Source organism: Euprymna scolopes, chromosome 18, assembly GCF_053919585.1.
Source record: "Euprymna scolopes isolate OS-2025 chromosome 18, ASM5391958v1, whole genome shotgun sequence".
NCBI classification, from domain to species: domain Eukaryota; kingdom Metazoa; phylum Mollusca; class Cephalopoda; order Sepiida; family Sepiolidae; genus Euprymna; species Euprymna scolopes.
In genome coordinates, this window is record NC_136499.1 from 29,790,778 (window position 1) to 29,810,761 (window position 19,984).

At 29.7% G+C, this 19,984-nt stretch overlaps 1 protein-coding gene across 4 annotated transcripts in view; it reads left to right on the forward strand.

Annotated features, from left to right (window-relative positions):
• Positions 1 to 497: 497 nt before the first annotated feature.
• LOC145297551 (putative ATP-dependent RNA helicase Pl10) overlaps positions 498 to 19,984 on the forward strand; it is a 56,450-nt gene continuing 36,963 nt past the window's right edge. The window contains exons 1-4 of one of the 4 annotated variants that reach the window (XM_080143519.1): positions 498 to 1,129; positions 9,848 to 9,944; positions 13,901 to 14,038; positions 16,185 to 16,271. In XM_080143519.1, coding sequence (XP_079999645.1) covers positions 1,085 to 1,129; positions 9,848 to 9,944; positions 13,901 to 14,038; positions 16,185 to 16,271 — 367 coding nt within the window. In that variant the 5' untranslated portion in view covers positions 498 to 1,084. The remainder of the gene's footprint in view (positions 1,130 to 9,847; positions 9,945 to 13,900; positions 14,039 to 16,184; positions 16,272 to 19,984) is intronic. The other 3 variants (XM_080143520.1, XM_080143521.1, XM_080143522.1) reach the window with 3 other exon arrangements.

Here is a 19,984-nt window from a genome sequence, read left to right on the forward strand (position 1 = left end):
AACAAAGTTGATATAAAAATATATATTTCTGCAAAATTTTACTTTTCTTTTCATCATATTTTGCTTTGGTTTTGATACCCCAAAATTTGAAATTATTTTTTCACACGCACACCCTCTTTTCATAACCTTTCATACTATCATACATCAGGGTCCATTTTTTTAAGGCTCTTTCTGAACCCAGTCAACTGTTCGCAGTTTTTGAACCCAGGGTACTTCTACTCTATGAAAAAGGACGACATCACAAAATAAGCCTTATTTTTTGGAAAGTTGCAAAAAAACTATGATTCATCCTTTATGACGTCATTCATTTCAAATAAACACACACACACACACACACACACAGAAAACGAATAAAGAAAAGTGATTAACTTTTATACTTTTCGTATTCTTTTTATATACATCATATATATATATATATATATATATATATATATATATATATATATATATATTCTATTTTTTATTCGCTCTTCCATCCTGCTCTCGTACCCCCTCCCGCTTGTGTCTTAATCATTGAACTCGTTCGTCTCTGTCCACTCCTTCGTCCTTTATCACTGGCTTTCTGTGACATCATCCAGTGTGTACGGTGACAAAATAACATAACCAGCTACATAACAAACAAGCTCCATAGAGTGTTAGCACAATTAATATCCAGTTAGTCTGAAGATAAAAAGTCACTTCCAAAAGAGTACAACTAAGTCTCCCTATCTCTGGTATAAGTTTGCGAATTGGAAAATAAGATTGAAGACTATGAGAGGTAGAGGATAAGTGGTGGAGGGGTGACTAAGTGGAGAACGGAAGTTGCCACAGCTAATCACGTGATCGAGAGGAGCGGGGCAAGGCGTGTCACGTGACCCACATCTATAAATACCAGTCGTCTTTTTGTTGCTTTTGCCTAAACCGATAGTGTCTGACGGGGGCGGTAAGTCAGCATTTAAGTAATAGAACAAAAAAAAAACTAAAAAAACAAACCAAAAAAAATAAAAACAACAAAAAGCAAACCGAACCTAAAAATAAAAACACTACTTTTTTTTCTCTTGTTTCGAGGTGGCACTTCTTATTTCCCCAAAACACGTAGAGTAATATGCCTAATGTTTCCAACCAAAATGGAAAGGGTCTAGAACAGCAGGTAAGTGTGTTTTTAAACAAAAAAAAAAAAAAAAAACAAAAGAAAAAAAGTTATTTTATTAATTCTGTGTTCATAAATAATTGTGTATATAGATATGTATGTAATCTTTCATAATTAATTTCAGTCCAATTTATTCAATTTTAAAATCTGTGTTGTAATGTAACCATTTCCCTTTTAATTAAATATCGTATTTTCTAATCAAATGTGGTTTAAATATATATTTTTGTTTACTTAAATTTGTCTAAATTTGATAAAATTTCCTCCCTCCTCGACTTGAAATATTTATTTGCCGTCTACGGTTCTCAACCACTCTACAAAAGAGCACTTCTGCCATGCTTTTTTTTCGAAAGTCCCTTCTCAGCCTAAAAAAAAATTTAAAATATGAACTACATAAACAGCTTGGATGTTAAAGTTTAACAAAATAGAAACTTGGGTAAATATACTAACAATGAAAGTAATTGTTCGTGTTTCACACACACACATATATATATATATATATATATATATATATATATATATATATTATATGACAAGCGAAAAGTGTATGACGTACAATAAAGAAAAATGGGGGACAAAGATGCAATTTTTTTTTTTTTTTATAGCTTGAATATTAATACTGTAAATATCCTAAATTAAATCTTGTGTAAATATCTACTCAACTTCTATATCTATATAAAAAGTATATACAGTAGAGAAGTTTAAAAACAAACCAAAACGGTAGAACTCTCGAGTCCTATAACGAACTCTTATCTTTCAACTCTTTTTTTTTTTTCTTTTTTTGTTATATAATTTTTAATCTAGCATTTTTATAAGTTAAATATTATGTTTTTGTTTGTTTTTATTCTGTTTATCTGAACTTTTTTTTTTTATCTGTGTTGTATAGCCATTTTCCTCCTTGCAGGTTATGACTTGCTTTCCGAAGATGGCGATCCTCTCATTTTCTACACGATGGCTTTCTTGCTTAAAAAAAAAAAAAAAAAAATCCTACCGATATAAACCTCGAACGGCGATAATTTTACCTTTTATTTTACTTACTTGACCTGATTTTTAATCTAAATACCTCTCCGTTTTAACTAGATGTAAAATTATAAAAGTAAAATATACTTTTAAAAATCCCCCCCCCTCATTTACTTTTTTTTTTTTTTTAAGAACCCTTTCATGCACGTGTTCAGAATAGAGCAAAGAATTATTTAAATTTAAAAAAAAATGGAGTGATTTCTTTTTTAGATTATGGAAATATTTAAAATTGAATTTCTCAAAGGAGAAAAATAAAGTTTAATTGTCAAGGTCGTTTATTTCCTTGTCTGATTTTAAATGCACGAAAAATGCATGATTATAATTTTTTTTATTTCGCGATTTTTAAATATAAAAATGCTGACACAATTAAAAAAAAAACATTGGTTTTTAATTTCAAACGTTTTTGAATATAAACTTCATTTTTATGAATGAATCTTACTAGAGAGTAAACGTAAATATTTAAGAATTTTCGTGAGAATTATATTTTTCTATTAAATGTTTTTCCAGTTTACCAGATTTTTAACAATTTAAGATGTAACTTTTTGCAGCAAGTATTTATTGAAAAATAAAGAAATGTAAATTTAACTTTTAATCTAATTTTAAGTGACCGGATTTTAATTTTACGGCTCTGAATTTTTACATACTTTTAAAAGTAATAACTTTTAAATTCAACTTTACTCGTTTAGCGACTCCATTATTTCTCTTTCCGTAAATGTCAAAATATTAAATTTTTCTACGTTCACTTAGAATATATTAAAATATTTACTGAGAACATATTAAATATTTCGTATTTGAAATCTAATGTATAAAAAACTTCAAATGCAGATTTCCAATTAAAAATTGGGGTGCAAGTTCAAATTGGCACTTATGCCGATAAATAAAAAATGAAAACTTATCGTGTACACGGTACACCTCTTACAGAACTCATATTCAAAAAATTACGTAAATTAAGTATTAATAAAAATCAAAATTAGTGTATAGTATTTTAAAGTTCAATTAAATTTTTACGATACCTTTTAAATTGTTAGGTGAAAGTACAGAATAGTTACGGAACACCTCATTTAAAGAATGGCTTTCTAAATAACTTTATTTCAGCATGATTCAATAAGTACACATAAATCTCAAAATTTAAGGTTTGTAGCGATTTTATTACTAAACCGCATTTAATTGAACCTGAGGCTTATTGTTCACCCTCGACATTTCAATTTGAGTTGTCTCCCTTAATTTATTTAATCGGATTCAGTACTGGACCACGAAAACACGACTCGTTTAAGCACCGATCTGAACTTACGTCGAAGCTAATGCATAAACAGAAATTACCGTGTTTTTTAAATATTTTCAAGCTTTACGGTATCTTAAATTGTTAGGTGAAAGTACAGATTAGTTAGAAAAAACTCTCCCCCTTCCCATTTAAGAATGGTGTTCTAAATGTTATTGCAGCAGTGCAGCACGGTCTCTGCACAAGTACCAAAAATGTAATGACAACATATTAGCAAATTAAACAGTTTTTAACTAATCTCTGAATCTATTTAAAGTAAAAATGAATATACATTTTGGTGCTAATGCACTTTCTGATCAACGCTATTTTTTAAATCGTATTTCCAAGTTTAAAGTTTTGATGTGTTTTTTTTTTTTTTTTGTATTCAATTGTAAGGTTAAAGTACAGAATAGGTACAAAACACCCTCCCCTCCCATGTTAAGAATGGCTTTTTAAATAACATTATTTCAGCACGGATCAATAAGTGCATGAGTTCCACGTTAACAAATGTAAAATGCGACGATATTCGAATTAAAACATTCGAGTAGTTGTCAGAATTTTTAATTTCAGTAAAATAGTTACTCAGAACAATGAGTTAAGTTTCCGAATTGCCCATTTATGATTAAAATCTAAAAATAAAGAATTTTTAATACTTTCTACGAAAATTAGAATATTTTCTATACGATTTTCTCATTTCCTTACTGGTTATTTTCTACTTTAAAATCCACTTATCTCTTAGGACTTGACTTGTTGCTACGTACTGGTATAGTTACTTTGGGTATTTCCTCACTTAAGTATTAAAAAAAACGGTAAATTTATACAAACACCGTGACAGCGAATTAACCCTAACCCTAACGCTGTCACGGTGTTTGTATAATACCAAAAAAACGGTACTACTGCAGAGAGTGATCCGGACGTAAATAATAACGTTATTTAAAAAGCCATTAACATGGGGAGGGTGAGGGTGTTTTGTACCTATTCTATACTTCAACCTTACAATTGAATAAAAAATATATCAAAACTTTAATTAAACTTGAAGATACGATTTAAAAAATAGCGCGGATCACTCTCTGCACTAGCACCAAAAATACTGCTAATTATAAGTCCAGAACATTTACGCAATGGCATCAGACGAAAATTTAAACGTATTTTTCAAAAATTGAGTCACGATATTCGTTTCAATTTTATGGCGTCCCTTTGTTTTTATTTTTTTATTAGGATTTTATTTTAGAGATGAAAAAGTATTTGACTTTTAAAATGTGAATTACATTATGTAATTCACTTTAAAAATGCCGACTTAAACTAGAATATTTTTCCTTTTCATTGTCGTGTCGCTTTCGTCTCGAATTTCAACAAAGGGACTTAATCCATGTTTGTTTCCTAATGTATGGTCGCTTATTTCTACAGAAGTTTCATTATCCCCAAAACCACTTGAAAAAAAAAAATGGTTTACTTAAAACTAATATTTATGTATATTATTACATGCTAAAATTAATTTATAACTGGTTTAATCCGCTTCGTAAACAAAACGAGTTGACCAAGAAAAACGAGACCAATATATGAATTAACTTTCAGTCGTTTTATTGCATTTTCTTGACTTGACATGCCATGCCATCCTTTCGAAATCAAATCAGTTATTTGGCAATTCGGAAGCTTGTTCTAAGCGAACTGTTTTACTATACAGATTCGAAAAAGTTGTCACATATATAATAAAAAGAGGTTATCAGCGGCAAGATAGGTTACTTTTTTTTTTTTTTTACCTAACTGGATAAGTTAGTATTTTTAATGCAAAATGTCTATTCGGTTCGAAAAACGAGTTTGTTGAACGCTGCCGAAGAACAAGAAAAGATGGCCGCGATGTCTTTGAAGACTTGATAATCACTTCAAAATAAGAAATAGACAAAATGGTGGTAAAAACCCACCCAATGTCACAGTAACATTTATTGGGTGGTTTTCTACCACCATTTGGTTTCATATATTTTTAAATGATTATCAAGTTTTAACAAACATTGCGGCCATCTTTTTTTCTTCGGCAGCGTTTCAACATTACTCGTTTTTCGAACCGAATGAACATTTTTACATTAAATAAAATACTAAACTTTACCAGTTGGGTAGAAAAGTAACGGTCAATTTATATGCCCCAGCGTATTATAAACACCCCCAACCTCATGTTAAGAACGGTTTTCGGAATAAGCGCCCCCCCTCATGGTAAGAACGGCTTTCGAGGTTGGGTGTTTATTCTGAAAACCGTTCTTAACATGGGGAGGTTTGGTGCTTATAAATACGCTGACACGTCGTAAATATTGACTAAACTTGTCATTGAGAACATTAGGCACGGGCAAAAATGGAGTAAAGATAAGGTGGACAGTTTTGAAAGCCGAATTATTTTTTTCTGTAAGTTTTCGTCTACTTTTTATTGGGTGCTTCTGCACTTCATTGCAGAAATTAGAGACGCCATTTTATTTCACGCACTTGCAGTCCAAATCCAGGGGAGACATATCAAACTATGACCGAAGCAAAGCATGAAATAAATAACCCAAAAATTAAACTTCCGGGAAGAACTATGAAAAAAGTAAATAAGTGAAAGAACATATATCCGTAATTGTTTAATTTGAAATGTTTCGATTTAATTAATGAGAATCGGAAATTTTTTCATGGGACATTTTTTTTATTAAAAACAGAAAATGACATGTTCACGATTGTTAAAACTGGGTGAGCGCCATTTGAAAACCGAAACATTTATTGTATAAAAATTTATCAAAATATAATCGGAAAAACATTTATTGAAAAGTTTGCGTAAAAAATAATTTTAAAACAATTTTGTAATGAAAGCAACATTGGATTTTTATAATCCAGTTCTATTTATTTTTTTGGTACTAGTGCAGTGGAGTGCACTAGTAGTGCACTGTGCAGAGAATGATCCGGACGTAGGTAATGTTATTTAAAAACCCATTCTTAACATGGGGAGGGGAGGGTGTTTTGTACCTATTCTATACTTCAACCTTACAATTGAATAAAAAAAAATATAAAACTTAAACTTGAAAACACGATTTAAAAAATAGCGCTGATCACTTTGCACTAGCACCTTTTTTTTTTTTTTAACAAATAATTTTAAACGTTTTTTTAATTAAAGCAACTTTGAAAGATCAACCAAATTAATTTAAATTGTTTTTTCTTTAACGGAAGTGGGTTGGTTTTATTTTTCCCTTTGCGGAAGCAATACAATGATGTCTCCCCTGGATTTGAACAGCAAGTGCGTGAAATAAAATGGCGTCTCCAATTTCGACAATAAAGTGTAGAAGCACCTTTTATTGTATTTAAAAAATTAAAGACAAGTGGATTTTCAGAAGAAAAAATGGTGCTTGTGCACTTTTGCTACCGTGCTGAAATGTTATTTTGAAAGTCATTGTTAACATGGAGAGGGTGTTTTATAACTATTGTGCTTCCTAACAATTTAAAATATCGTGAAACTTGAATTTAACCTGAAAAAAAAAAAACTATTTGAAAATAGCGCGGTGGCAAGTGCACAAGCACGAAAAATTTGTACACGTGAAAACAAGTTATGAAAAATGTTTTCACGGCGAGTCAATTCAACTACGTTCTTAAATTCAATAAATTCATCGTAAAAATCCTTTGAAAGATAAATATTAGTTTTTTTTATCTATTTCAAAGATGATTAGTAAAGTCCGAAAATATTGAATTAAAAAAGGCACTAGGTGTATCAGAATTTTTGTAGGAATTTTTAACACCCCCTAACACGAAACTGCGAACAAAATATAAAAAAACTCGTAATTTCTCTTGTAAAGGTGGGTTGTTGTTTTTTTTATGGATTATACTTCCAAATTAAACTATTAAAGTTCTATAAAACGTAATAGAAATATTTTTATTTTTTAAAACAGTAATGAAATTAATTGAATTTTACAAGCTCAGTATTTTTCAATTTTTAAACGTTAAAAATCTATCAATTTTTCTCTTGATTCAATTTTTACGATATTTTCAGGGTCAATGTGAAATTTTATGCTCTTTCCAATAAACTGAATATAATATTTTAGAAAAACGTTTTTAAATTCACGCCCCCTCATTTTCAAATGTCTATTGAAAAGTAAATTTACTTACCAAAGTTTTATATCATAAATTGAAAAGATCAAATATATTCAAATTTAAAGCAAAAAAAGTTTTTTAGAAATTTACCTGTAAAGTCCGAAGTTTAAAACCTTTTTTAAACCACGTTTAAAAGAGAAAAAAAATTTTTTTTAATGAAACCTTGGTCCTTTTAACTGAAAATTAGGGCTTGAATTACATTTTTCGAGTAGTTATAAGCTTGGAAAGACAGGTGGTCGAATTAATTCACGCCTCCCATTTTAAAATGTGTTAAAAAGTAAATTAATTTACTCAGGAAAGTGTTATATATGACAAATTGAAAATAAAAGATCAATAAATCTAATTTAAAACAAAAGTAATGTTTTTTTTTAGAAATTTACCTGTAAAGTCCGAAGTTTAAAACCTTTTTTTAAAAGAAAACTTTCTTTTTTTTGTTTTTTTTATGAAACCTTGGTCCTTGCTCCTTTTAATTGAAAAAAAATTAGGGCTTGAATTACATTTTTCGAGAAGTTATAAGCTTAGAAAGACGGGTGGAATTCAATATTTTTCACAAAATTTCTGACACGCCTAAAAAGGCCCCTTGTTTGTACAAAAAATAGCTTAATTCTCTCCCAGAAGCCAGATTCTTGTTTTGCAGAATACCAACTGAAGTCTCTAAAGATTGATTATACAGAATCACAAAATCTGACAGCCGAAAGGCTCTGAAAATGACTTCAGGTAGTTAAAGGAAGATAGAAGTGAGTTTTTTCTAGCCGTGCATCCGTACATTCCTATCACAAGCGTTTGTATGATTTTTACCATTTTAAATTTATTTTTCTGTTACTGCTTTTAATTTTTTTTCATAGCTATAAAAAACTTTACGGCAAGTTTTACATTCATGCAAGTAAGGTTTTTGACCCCTCCCTTTGCTTAAAAATTAACCAAAAATCAGGAAATTAACCAATTTTAATGAAATTTTCACTATTTATCAAAATGATCATGGAATCTAATAAACTAATTTTTATTTAAATCTTAGTGGAAATGTATTTTGTTTAAACAAAAAAATATTATGTTATGGTTTCAGTAGTAAATAAAAACGTAAGAATTTATTGCTTTTTTTATAAATAAAGCATCGTAATTTGTAACAAATTTTCACAGGAACATTAGGAAAAAAGGCTCAAAAGTCTGTATTAATGAATTAGATATAACTAGAAGAAAAAATTTCTCAACTACCGATATTACCATTGGATTAAGCATTGTTTAATATTTTTACACAAAAAAAATAATAGCAAAAATATTTCTATTTTTTTTTAAATTACAGATTTCGCATAACTTTTATACGCAAGATTTTAATTTCCTTGCTCGCAAGAATGTAAAACTTTCAGCGTAACATAATTTTTATATAATCTCGAACAATAATTTAAAAAAAAATTTAAAAACAGGAACATAAAAAATAATTAAATTAAATAAAAATTGATACGAACATTCAGAATTGGAATGTATGGATGCACATGGGGGGGGGGGAGAAATGACACCCCTACCTCTTTACTATCATGACTTCATTTTAAAATGGCGTTTCGATTGGTTGAAATTTTGGGCCTCCTTATAATCGTGTTTACAAATCTTTTTGTTGCATTTTTAGCAAACGGTAAATTATTTGCTTTTTAATGGCTAATGAAGTTATTTTTGTGCAAACAAGGTTTTTTGTTTTTTTTATTTTTTATTCAATTCAATATCTTAGGACTTTACTAATTATCTTTGAAAACTAAAAAACAAAACTAATATTTATCTTTTAAGGGATTTTTACAATATATTTAACTTCAAAATTTAGCTGAATTGGGTAGCTTGCCGTGAAAACATTTTTCATAACTTTTTTTTTCACATGTACAAATATTTTTTTCCTTTAGGAAATTAACTTTAGTCTCTAATCTTCCAAATACAATCAAAAAGTAGTTGGAAACCTACAAAAAAATTATAAATCGGTTTTCAAAAATAGGCCCCCCCCCCCTATTTTATTTACATACTTGACCCTTACTTTGGGGTCAATTAATAGTAATTTTCAAATATGTACTTAAAAATAAACTTTCAAAAATTCAATCTTTCAATTTGATAGTGAATATAAAGATATTTTTAAATACGCCAGTTCTATACACCAGCTACTTGATTTTGATAAATGAATGATATAAGGCCAGTTTGAATTCACTTTTTGAAAGCATTTCTCTAGAAGTGCATTTTATCTTATGTTTTAATTATATATGTGGAAAAGTTATAAAAATAACACTTGTTTATCAATCTATTTTATTGAAATTTTCTTGATTACTTGATTAAATATTAATCTTTGAGATTTGTATTATACTTTCCAGCTTGCTGGGCTAGACTTGAACAGTACTTCACCCCCAAGACCTGCTAGAGGTGGCAAGAGTGATTACTTCCCCAGTCAATCAAGACCGATTTCCAATAGTGAGTCTATCTTTTTATTTTATGACATTGTTGACTTGGTTATGTTTTGGTATTTGTGCATTATTTTGGGCAATTCTTTTGGTTTCAACTAAAAGTTTAGGAAGAACTTTGATACTTCTGGATAGTGTTTTATTGAATGCTTCCCCTTTCAATAATTAAAATGAAAGCAAAATAATTGTCCAAAATAACACTAATGCGCAAGTGCTCACGTTTATGAGGGGAAAGTATGGTTTTATATGTAAATCAACTCTGATAATTTTAAAGTGTTTGATTTGGTACTAGTGCATCCTTTGAACTAGACGTAAATCAGCATTTGCTCAGCTTTCCCTGGAACATGACATCAACAGTTCTGGTTTAGCTGCTGTCTGATGTAACATGGCGATTAGCCAATCACAACGCTGCTCGGTTAGTTTCAACACAACGCGCGTGCGCACAAGTGCTACTCCCAAGCAACAGACAAGAAATTGGATAAATATTGGAAGAGGGGAAAAAGGCACCATTTCTTACATGAGTCTGGAAGGGAAGAGCAAAACATGAATTTGACTCTTGGCTCAATAGCTAGACACCGGATGCTGTAATTGACTTGTCAACTGCGAAAACGACTGACAAAAACAATACAATGTGCAACATGCAGCCACAGGTGCAGCCTAGCAAAAAAGGGAGCATTACCGACTGCTATGGCTGGAGACGTTTTCTTGGAATTAGAAAAATCTTTCAGCTACTCCCAGTCAATTGGCAAAAAAAAAAAAACCCTAATCCATCCTCTTAACTTTAACAAAAAAATACTTGAAAAAGATCATACCTCAAATAAATGCTTCTAAAAAGTGGAACTTTAAAAAACGTTTGTTCCAATTTTCCTTCATAAATAATAAAAAAAATTACTTGAAAGAAAAGTTCTTTTCCAATTTTTTTTTTTTTTTTTCAATTTTCCTTAATCACTTTTAAACAAACTTGCTCCAAAAGATTTTTTAACCTTTTCTTGTAAACATTTGCTTGAAATTATCTGATAAATGTTGAAAAAATTCATTGGAAAATTACCTCTTTACTATTTGCTTTTGATATAACCTTTGCTTCACAGTTACTAAAATTACGGTAGGTTTTTCTGTTTTTTTGTTTTTTTTCTACATTTAACATTTTGCTATTTTCTTTTATGTAGCGTTGATTTCATCGGTGACACTCGGCATAATCTGGCTGATGCTTTCTAGGGAAAGTCGAGCAAACGCTGAGTTATGTCTGGTTCAAAGGCTGCACTATTGTTTCATTTGTAAATCGACTCATAATTTTAAAGTGTTATATTAGATTGAATTGGATGCTTTTATCAATTCTTTAAGTTAAACCGATTTTTAATCTTTAATTTCAATAAAAAATGATTGTAACTTATTTTGAATTTAGTATAATTAGATTGAAAAATGTGAATACATTTAAAGATATTTCTTTGCTATGAAAACATCTGATCTGTCTTGTTTGTACATTCAAAGATTTTGTTTGAATTAAGCCATATTAAGTATAAACTACTTGGTCATAGTTTTGTGCTTAGGTTAGGCAGCTTTTGTGGGAAATTCAAATTTGACATTTTATGCTTCTCAGCCCCTTTGCTTAATGTTTATCTGCATCCCAGGAAATTAAGTAAATTTTGCTTAAAGCAATTTACTCTAAATATTGTTTTTGCAGATAAATTTCTTTACTGCTTTGAAATAAATTTTGAACCTATTGCAATAATTTTCTGCTTTAGAAAATATTTATAATATCCCTATTTTCTGTATGTATTAAAGGAAATCATGACCGTCAGATTTTGAAGAAATTTGATTCAAGAAAAATGATTCTGAACTCTTCAGGTTACAAAAGTTCCATTTTTAGAAAATGACATCCTGCATTATGTGAAAAGCATACAATTTTATTAAAGCTTTAGTAGTTTTATTTCTGATTTTCCGAGTTGATAAATATGCTTAGTATATTTCAATTCATACAGATTTTGTATCTATTACAGTCAATTCTCTATTGAATACTGTTTTGTGCCTAATATATAGTAGTGATTTCAAAAAAATCCTTGGTTGCCATCAGTTAGAATTGAAACTAAAACATTTAGCGCTCATTAGGTAAGAAAGATCAATTAATAAAATTTGGGCATCAATAGAAAGTAAATTTCGGCAAATTGAAATGGTTTATTTTTACTTGCTGCTATGTCTGTATGCATTATTCATTCATCCAAACAATGATTTTACTTGTTATAAACCATTCTTGATATATGGTTAGTATTTCCTGTTAATTTCAGTCAGTTATGACCAGTAGTTGAGTTTATCGGTTAAATATTTTCACATGCACACATCTACTTATGTATATAGAATACTTATAAATGTATTTACTTTATGCTTTGGAATATTTAGAAATGTGTAGTGATCAGATTTTATCCGAAACAGTCCTTTCTTTTAGAAAGTACTAGCAAGGCTACCCTGCATTGCCTGAGTGTTTGGAGATGTGTTGAGCACGAAAAATGTTTGTAGGCAGACAGGCTTGACCTGTAACCATGTTGCTCGGGTATTTCAAAAGTGTTAGTAGGCAGGCAGACAGGCTCAAACCAGTGACGTGAAGGCGAATAAGTGAAAGAAAATGTGAAAGCTTATCGCTACGCTACGAGGTCATAGGATTTGAAAAGCATTCAAATTTAACGATGTCAATCAAAAAGCTGACTTGCTAAGTGAATACGCAGGTGCAGAAATGAAGGTTGGCTGAAGGCCAGTTCAACTTTCTGCTGTTTCATTTGTTCCCCCCACGATGTTGAGGAAACCAAGCTCCCACGAAAAAGGGGGAGCTCTCAAAATGAATAGCAATTGTCTGGTATGAAGGGTATTCCCCACATTGATCCAAGCTGATTGCCTTCAAGATGTGCCACGAAGGGCAGCGAGCTGATTGTATTGGATTCAGTTTCGCTTTATTTATTTATACGAGAAAAAAACACTGTAAGCCAGTTTTTTTTAAAAAATTTTTTTAAACTCGCTCCAAATAAATGTAAACAACAATCCTTCGTAAATCGTAGATATTACAATCTAGGGAGTATATAAAAAGTTCTCAAATATAGTGAACCCCCGCGAAAAAAACCTTCGCTGGACATACAAAAATGCGCATGACCATCTTTGTCTTATATATGTATATATATGGATCATTTCCCTTTATTCTCTCAAAAGTAGGTGCTTAGAATTACACTATATTATAAAAAATACAGAAAAATCTGATGTACTTGTCATGGAATGGAGATGTATTACAAAAGTTACGTAAATTGATAAAATATTTTTAAGAAAATCCAAAATTATTTTTAGCAATTAATTTTGTCAGCCCATGAATCTCGATAATTGAATTGTCCCCCCTTGAAAAAGAGGAAGTTTCCAGCTCTTTGGTCTAATCATAAAAATTGATTCTCATATTTAAAAAAATAAAATCAATTTGTGATTTTTTTTTTTTCTTTGACAAGTACATGCATCAAAGATTTTTTTTTTTTTTTTTTTTTTTAGTCTAATTCAAAAAAAAAAAAAAAGGACCAGGAGGTTTTTTTTTTTTTTTTAAATCTTGCATCACCTTAATTTTTCAATTTATAATTTACCATCTGCTCTTTATTTTGGCTAGTTTATATTTGGTATGGCTTAATGATTACAATTTTTTAAACTTTAATGAAAAAGATGTTTAAATATTAATTGGTTTTCATATTAATGACCAGAAAAATAGATGACTTTTGCTTTAGCTTAATTATAAAGACTTTGGGGTTTTATCAATTTGATTTAATAAAATCCTGTTGATAATACTTGGTTGATGACACGTTCTGTTCAGTTAATCATAATTGTAAACACTTTGATGTCCTTCAATCAAAGGAATTAAAAGTAAATTTGTGATATAATTTTGAAACATCACTTAAAGACTTTTTTCCTTCATCCAAAATTTCTCAAAGTCTTCCTTTATTTATATAGGTCCTCCTCCTCCTCCTGCCAAACAGCCTGAGCGCTATGTGCCACCACACATGCGTGGCGATGGGAGCAGTCAAATCTCCCGTGGCAATAGTCTTGGAAGAGATTTTGGTGGCCCAGAAGATGACAGGCGACCTAGAGGTGGGTGGTGAATTTTTTAGTTACATTTTCAATTAGAATTAACTAATATATATATATATATATATATATATATATATAAAATGTTTGTACAAACTAGACGTTTTCATTTTGTATCGCTTCTAGCAATATCTTTTTTCAAAACATCAATTGTTTAATGCATTAATGTTACTTCAGTTCAGGTTTTCCACGAAGGTGATGTATAATTTTTTTATTATTCAATGACCATTGTTTTAAATCATTTATTCATTCAAATTTGAAATACTGGGAAAACATTCAGCTCAAATTATTTTGATTGTTCAAATGCAAATTTTTTTCATAAACTTTAATCTGCAGTTTAAAATTAAAAACTGTGCACCATCTCCATTTTAAATAGCTTTTGGTTGCTAATATCTTCATATATACAAAATTTCCTTTCTCTATTTCCCTATTATACATCTCTCTTGAGTTTGCCTGCAATGGTGCTGCTTTAAAAATTTCAAACCTTTCTAAAATTGCTTTGAATCTAAAAAAGCTATATTTTGGTATTTTCATATTTTCCTGTTGTGGTGCCAAATTTGCTTAGAAACTTGAAATGTTGCTGCTTTTTTAAGATAACATTTTTCTTTCAATGGCTTGGCTTAGTTCACTTAATGATAAATTTCTAAATATTCTGGAATTTTTGCACTTTTTGTCATGCCGCCACATTCATATTAAAGATCCCAGTTTAAAGCAAATCTTTAATACATACACCTCGACTCTTTTAACTAAAGTTATGTAACATTTATTGCTATTTAATTTAAAATAGCCTCAAATATATTTGTCCATCCACTGACATCTACTTTTAGAGCCAGCTTTTAATATTAAAGTCTAAACATGTGAAAATCAGTAAAACCTGAATATTGATTTTCAAGAAAATAACCATCTTGGATGAAAAAGACCAATTTCAAAACTCTATTAGATTAGAAATAGCTTTTCAGAAAATCCTTAAAGAGCTTATAGTATTCAGATTGCAATCCTACTTTTAATCACTGTTCACAGCAAACACTGATTGTGGTGACATTCATTTCATTAAAAATGAGACCTATTTAGAAAAGATCCATGTAGACAAACCTCATACCCACATGAAATTTTTTTCTAAAATTGATAACAAATTTGAACTATTCTCATCTGGAGTGTTTTAAAATGCTCAAGTTAAGAACAATAATCTCAGTCAGAAACATAAATTGTTAACATTAATTTACCTCAATACTTTGTACATTTAAGACATGAAATTAGTCCTCAGATGACCCACGTTGTGTCCATAAACACAAAAATATTAAGTTATTTAATGATTTGACTTTGTTTGCAAGAGTTTAGTTACCAACTATTATAAAGTGTTTGTTTGGGCTATAAATATAGCTAAGCAGTTATTTAAAATTTCTAGGATTGATGCTTTTTGAGTGAAGCAGTATTGAAATTGTCTTTCTATTTTTAAGTTGATTAGGTTAGTATAATTAGTCTGTAATTTTCTAGAACAACTTACCAAAACCATGTTTCGTTTGATTTCAAATTTCTATAACAAGTTATGAAAATATTCTTTGGTATTAGCTAATTTTTAATTTTTGAATGTCATTTTTCTCTTGGTTTCTTTTTATATCTTATAAAGTATCTAAAATGTTTCTACAAGGATTATTTAATGTTCTTGAATTAAAATATTTACTTTCATGTTCTTACATGCTTCTCAAAGTAGACTATCTTGGTTTAGTTTTGTCATAAAAAATCAAATACCTATGTGTGAAAGGTAAAAGTTTAGGAAATAGTTTCTTGTTTTTTACAGTTAAAATTTTTTAAAATTTGCATTTGAGCTGTAGCTTTTTTTTTTTTTTTTTTTTTTTTTTTATGTAAACATTTTGACTTCAAATGAATTCCCATGTGCATAAAATTATTTGGACATTTGCTTGGTTGTGAAATTCCAACTTGAGGCTTTGCAATGTTTATTTGTAATAATGAAAAATTTTATAAAGCACATGGTTTGCTCATATTGAGCCGTCTCAAATCTATTCCATATTTCCATGAATGAATGACTTGTTGCCTTTCTGTATTTAACTTGAATTGCAGAGAGGCTGTTTCAATGAGGATGCTACTGAAATGGAAAAAAAATAATGTATTATTGTTTCCCCCGCTTTAGATAACTTCATGGTACCGTATGCCTCTGTTCAGCGAGGTGCTTACATTGGGGTTGGGGCCTTGCCACCCCAAGGACTTGCCCAACCAAGTACGTTATTTAAGTATGCAACCTGGGTATGCTTCAGCTGATCTCTTTCTCTTTAGTATCATTTTTAGTAATGCATGCTGTTTCCTTTTAAATATCTTCTACTCGTATTTAACTGAGCTCATCACCTGTGGGTTTTCCTCTGCACTTGTAATGCCATTTATGGCTTTCTGTGGGTATTATTGGCCATCCTCCATGGTAGCCCCCCCCCCTCTCTCCTCTATTATACTACTATTGCTGCTGCTGTATTCTGCACTTTCTCAATGACTACAGAAGAAACTTTCTTCTGTCCTCTTCTTGGTTGATGGGTTCTCCAAACAAATGTCTTTTCATGTAAACTTTCCACGCTATCTTGTCATTATCTTCCTACTTTTTATTTTTGTCTTTTCCATAATTTTTGTGCAAATTGTTTTCGGCCTTTGCTTAGTGAATCTAGAATTCACTTGATTTTCCAAAGTAAAGCAGGAATACAAAGTTTTCAAAGGGACATGTTAAAATTTTATATGCAGTTATGTCATAAGAGTTAAATGAAAATATTTTAAATCTCCAAAATGTTCCTGAAGCTATTTTCGCGTGAATTTCGAAGAAATATTGACTTGAATACTCATCTTCAATAGGGCAGGTTGATTTGCAGCTTTTTTTTTTTTTTCTTCAGAAAATCAACATGGCACTGGTGATAATAGCTGGGATTTGATAAGAATACCAAAAATTAGATTCCTATCTTGAACAGAAAATTGAGCATTTTTAAAAATCGTGTAGAAAAATGCTGAGAAATCCTCCATTTTCATAGCATTTTACACAACACTGACTTTGAAATTTCACTTTTTATAAAAAATCCAATTAAAATTGATATATTTATATGAAATACATTGAAAGAAAAATAAATACATGAATTATAATTTTAATTATGAATCACAACTAGCAAAATATCTTAACTTTTATTGCATTCATTAAACAAATTGTAAAAAAAAAAAACAAAAGCTAATTAACAACTAAGTCTTTTAAACTCCACAACTAAAAGATATGTTGATGTATTACACAATGACAACTTTTATTTTAATTTTTTTTATTAAATGCAATAATATAAACTGTTATAATAGAACTAAATTGTTCTGTATAATTTCCTTTTGAGGAAAATGATCTAATTTGCTAGCACGATGGCTTTGTAATAATGTATCTATCTTGCTTCCTGTCCATATACAACTTTTTGAGAAAAATCAAATTTGATGAATGTGTAGCTGCAAAATTGATAGCAATCTTTTTCAGTCTTTTATTTTAAGTTTCTCACTATTTCTGGAAAAAAAAACAATTTGAAAACACCTTTTTTTTATATTTTGGATTTAATATGAATAAAACTGACTGTTTGGGTAAATTGAGAAAACTAAAATTTAATGGATCTCGCTTGAATTCCCTCATCTCTCACATCCAATTCATCTGAGTTTATTACGGATATTATATTTTCCGGAAGTAGTACAAAAGCATTATTTTTTTACTGTTTAAAACAGTAATTTGGATTTCGGTTAACTTTTGTTCTCTGAATAATTAAAATATACTATTGTTGGTTAAAAAAAAATTGTCTGTTTGGATCTCAAACCATCTGCACTCTTGGATGGTAAATTTGACCAGAATGTTTAATTTATCATAGTGTTTGAGAATAAACACCTCCATAGACACACCATAAACACATTAACCTTGTGGCTTATGTTAGCCATCTTGCTTGATTCAAGGGCCAAATTTTCTAAGCTTCATATCTTAGGTTAACTTCTCGAAATGTCAACAGCATACTCAAAAAGTAACCTCTGGTCTTCACACTTAAATTGTTTCTTCTGCTGTCAGATAATGATCGGGAGAGACTAATTTTTTTAGAATTCTATTTGAGGCAAATCTTGATAATTATTGATACAGTTTCCCCCAAAGGACCAGTAAATGTTGTTAGGCTTTTTGTTGTTCCATCAATTAATTTAAAAATTGCTGTAAATGGCAGTTCTTCTAGTGGAACCTGACAATTGCAAAATTTGCATATTTAATAATAGAGCCAGATTACATAATAAATACCAATATATTTTATTTTCCACAAAAAAGAACATAATTGCAGTTGAATCTATAGAATTAATTTTACCTCCTTGTTAGGACAAGTGCAGACTGCCTTTTTGACAATTTTCTGTCTTGCACTTTACTGCAAAGTCATCACATCTCAAGACAGGAAATTTACAGCTACAAGAAAATATATCAAACAATCTGTCTAGCAGTTCCTTCATTCTTTTCACTTTGAATGCTGCAAGAGATTTCCTGTCAATCTGTTTGGCCCTATTATAGCCTTAACAAGGGAAATTGTGGATTAACTACTTGCCAAATACTAATTCCTTAGCAATTAACTTAGAAATCTCACTATTTTTTAAGTAGGGATAACTGTTTTCAAGGAAATAACTAAACTGGATGACTTATGAAGTGAGGGTGCTGATCATCCAAACGACAAAGTGGACCAGCAAATTTTGTGAACCACTTGTTAAAACTGAACGTTTTTTTCTTAATATAAAACTGGAGTATTACCATATTTTAATAAAAATTTTAAATGGAATGGATGTGAAATATTAGGTTGGTGCAAAAATGTTTTTGACGTTCATTTGAACGTCAAAAAATGGCATTATTTTTGCACCAACCTAATAGAAAAACAAATTAAAAAAGATAAAACCTGTTTAAATTCACTGCAGACACTTGAAATATATATTTTAAACAAGTCTTTTTTGTTTTTCTTTCGAAATAAGCCTAAATCGTAATGTTTTCAAATTAAATAATAAACAAATGTTAATTTTCAATATCAATAATGAGCGTGTTTTGCAACTGAAATCTAAAATGTTTCCGCCCAAAAAAAGTTCCTGAAATGAAAAAGCGAACTTTGTTCGTTATTATTTAAAAAAAACATAATTTTGCCTTTACACTTAATATTTATTTTAATTCATTATCCTCACTCGTTTTATTCAAAAATGTAGTTTAAAACATTCTAAATAATTCCATTTTAACATTACGGTTTGTTTTGATGACTGGACGTTCTTGACAATTCACCGAAAAACTTCTAATAGCTTTAATTTTTCAACTTTTAAAGTCATTTCCTCAAGCAAAGAATGATTTTGAAAAAAATATTTCGTGTAGGCCTCTTCTATGTCAAACCCCAACTATCACCATTGCCTCACCGGGATTCCAAAATCAACCTGCCCTAATGTTCAATTCCTCTGCACATTATCAGCATATGCATTTTATGAAAAGATGGAGAAATCGCCTCTTCACCTAATTTGTATCTAATCTACATTAGAAAGTTTTGTTCACATTTGGTTAAAATAAAAACGCAAAATAGAACTATTTGGTAAAGCTATTCTGGTTACACAAGCTTTAAACTGTTTAATTTTTCCTACTTTTTAAATTTACTTTTTTGAGAAATATATTTCTAATTTATAAAAATGTTTCAACTCTAATGTATCCTCATAAAGGCTTTTTAAAATCTAGAATTTAATTCTAAATACTTTATATCTATAATTCCTTTTTGCATTTTAATTATTGGTTTTAATCTTCAATATTGCTCTTTACTATATCAATCATAAAATTTTTTTTTTTTACCCTCCCCTTTGCCACTTAAGTTTTAATAGAAAATCAACCAAACAAATCTTTGTCTCGGCACTTACAGCGTGTTTCACAAAATTGTACATTTCATCCCCATCTCA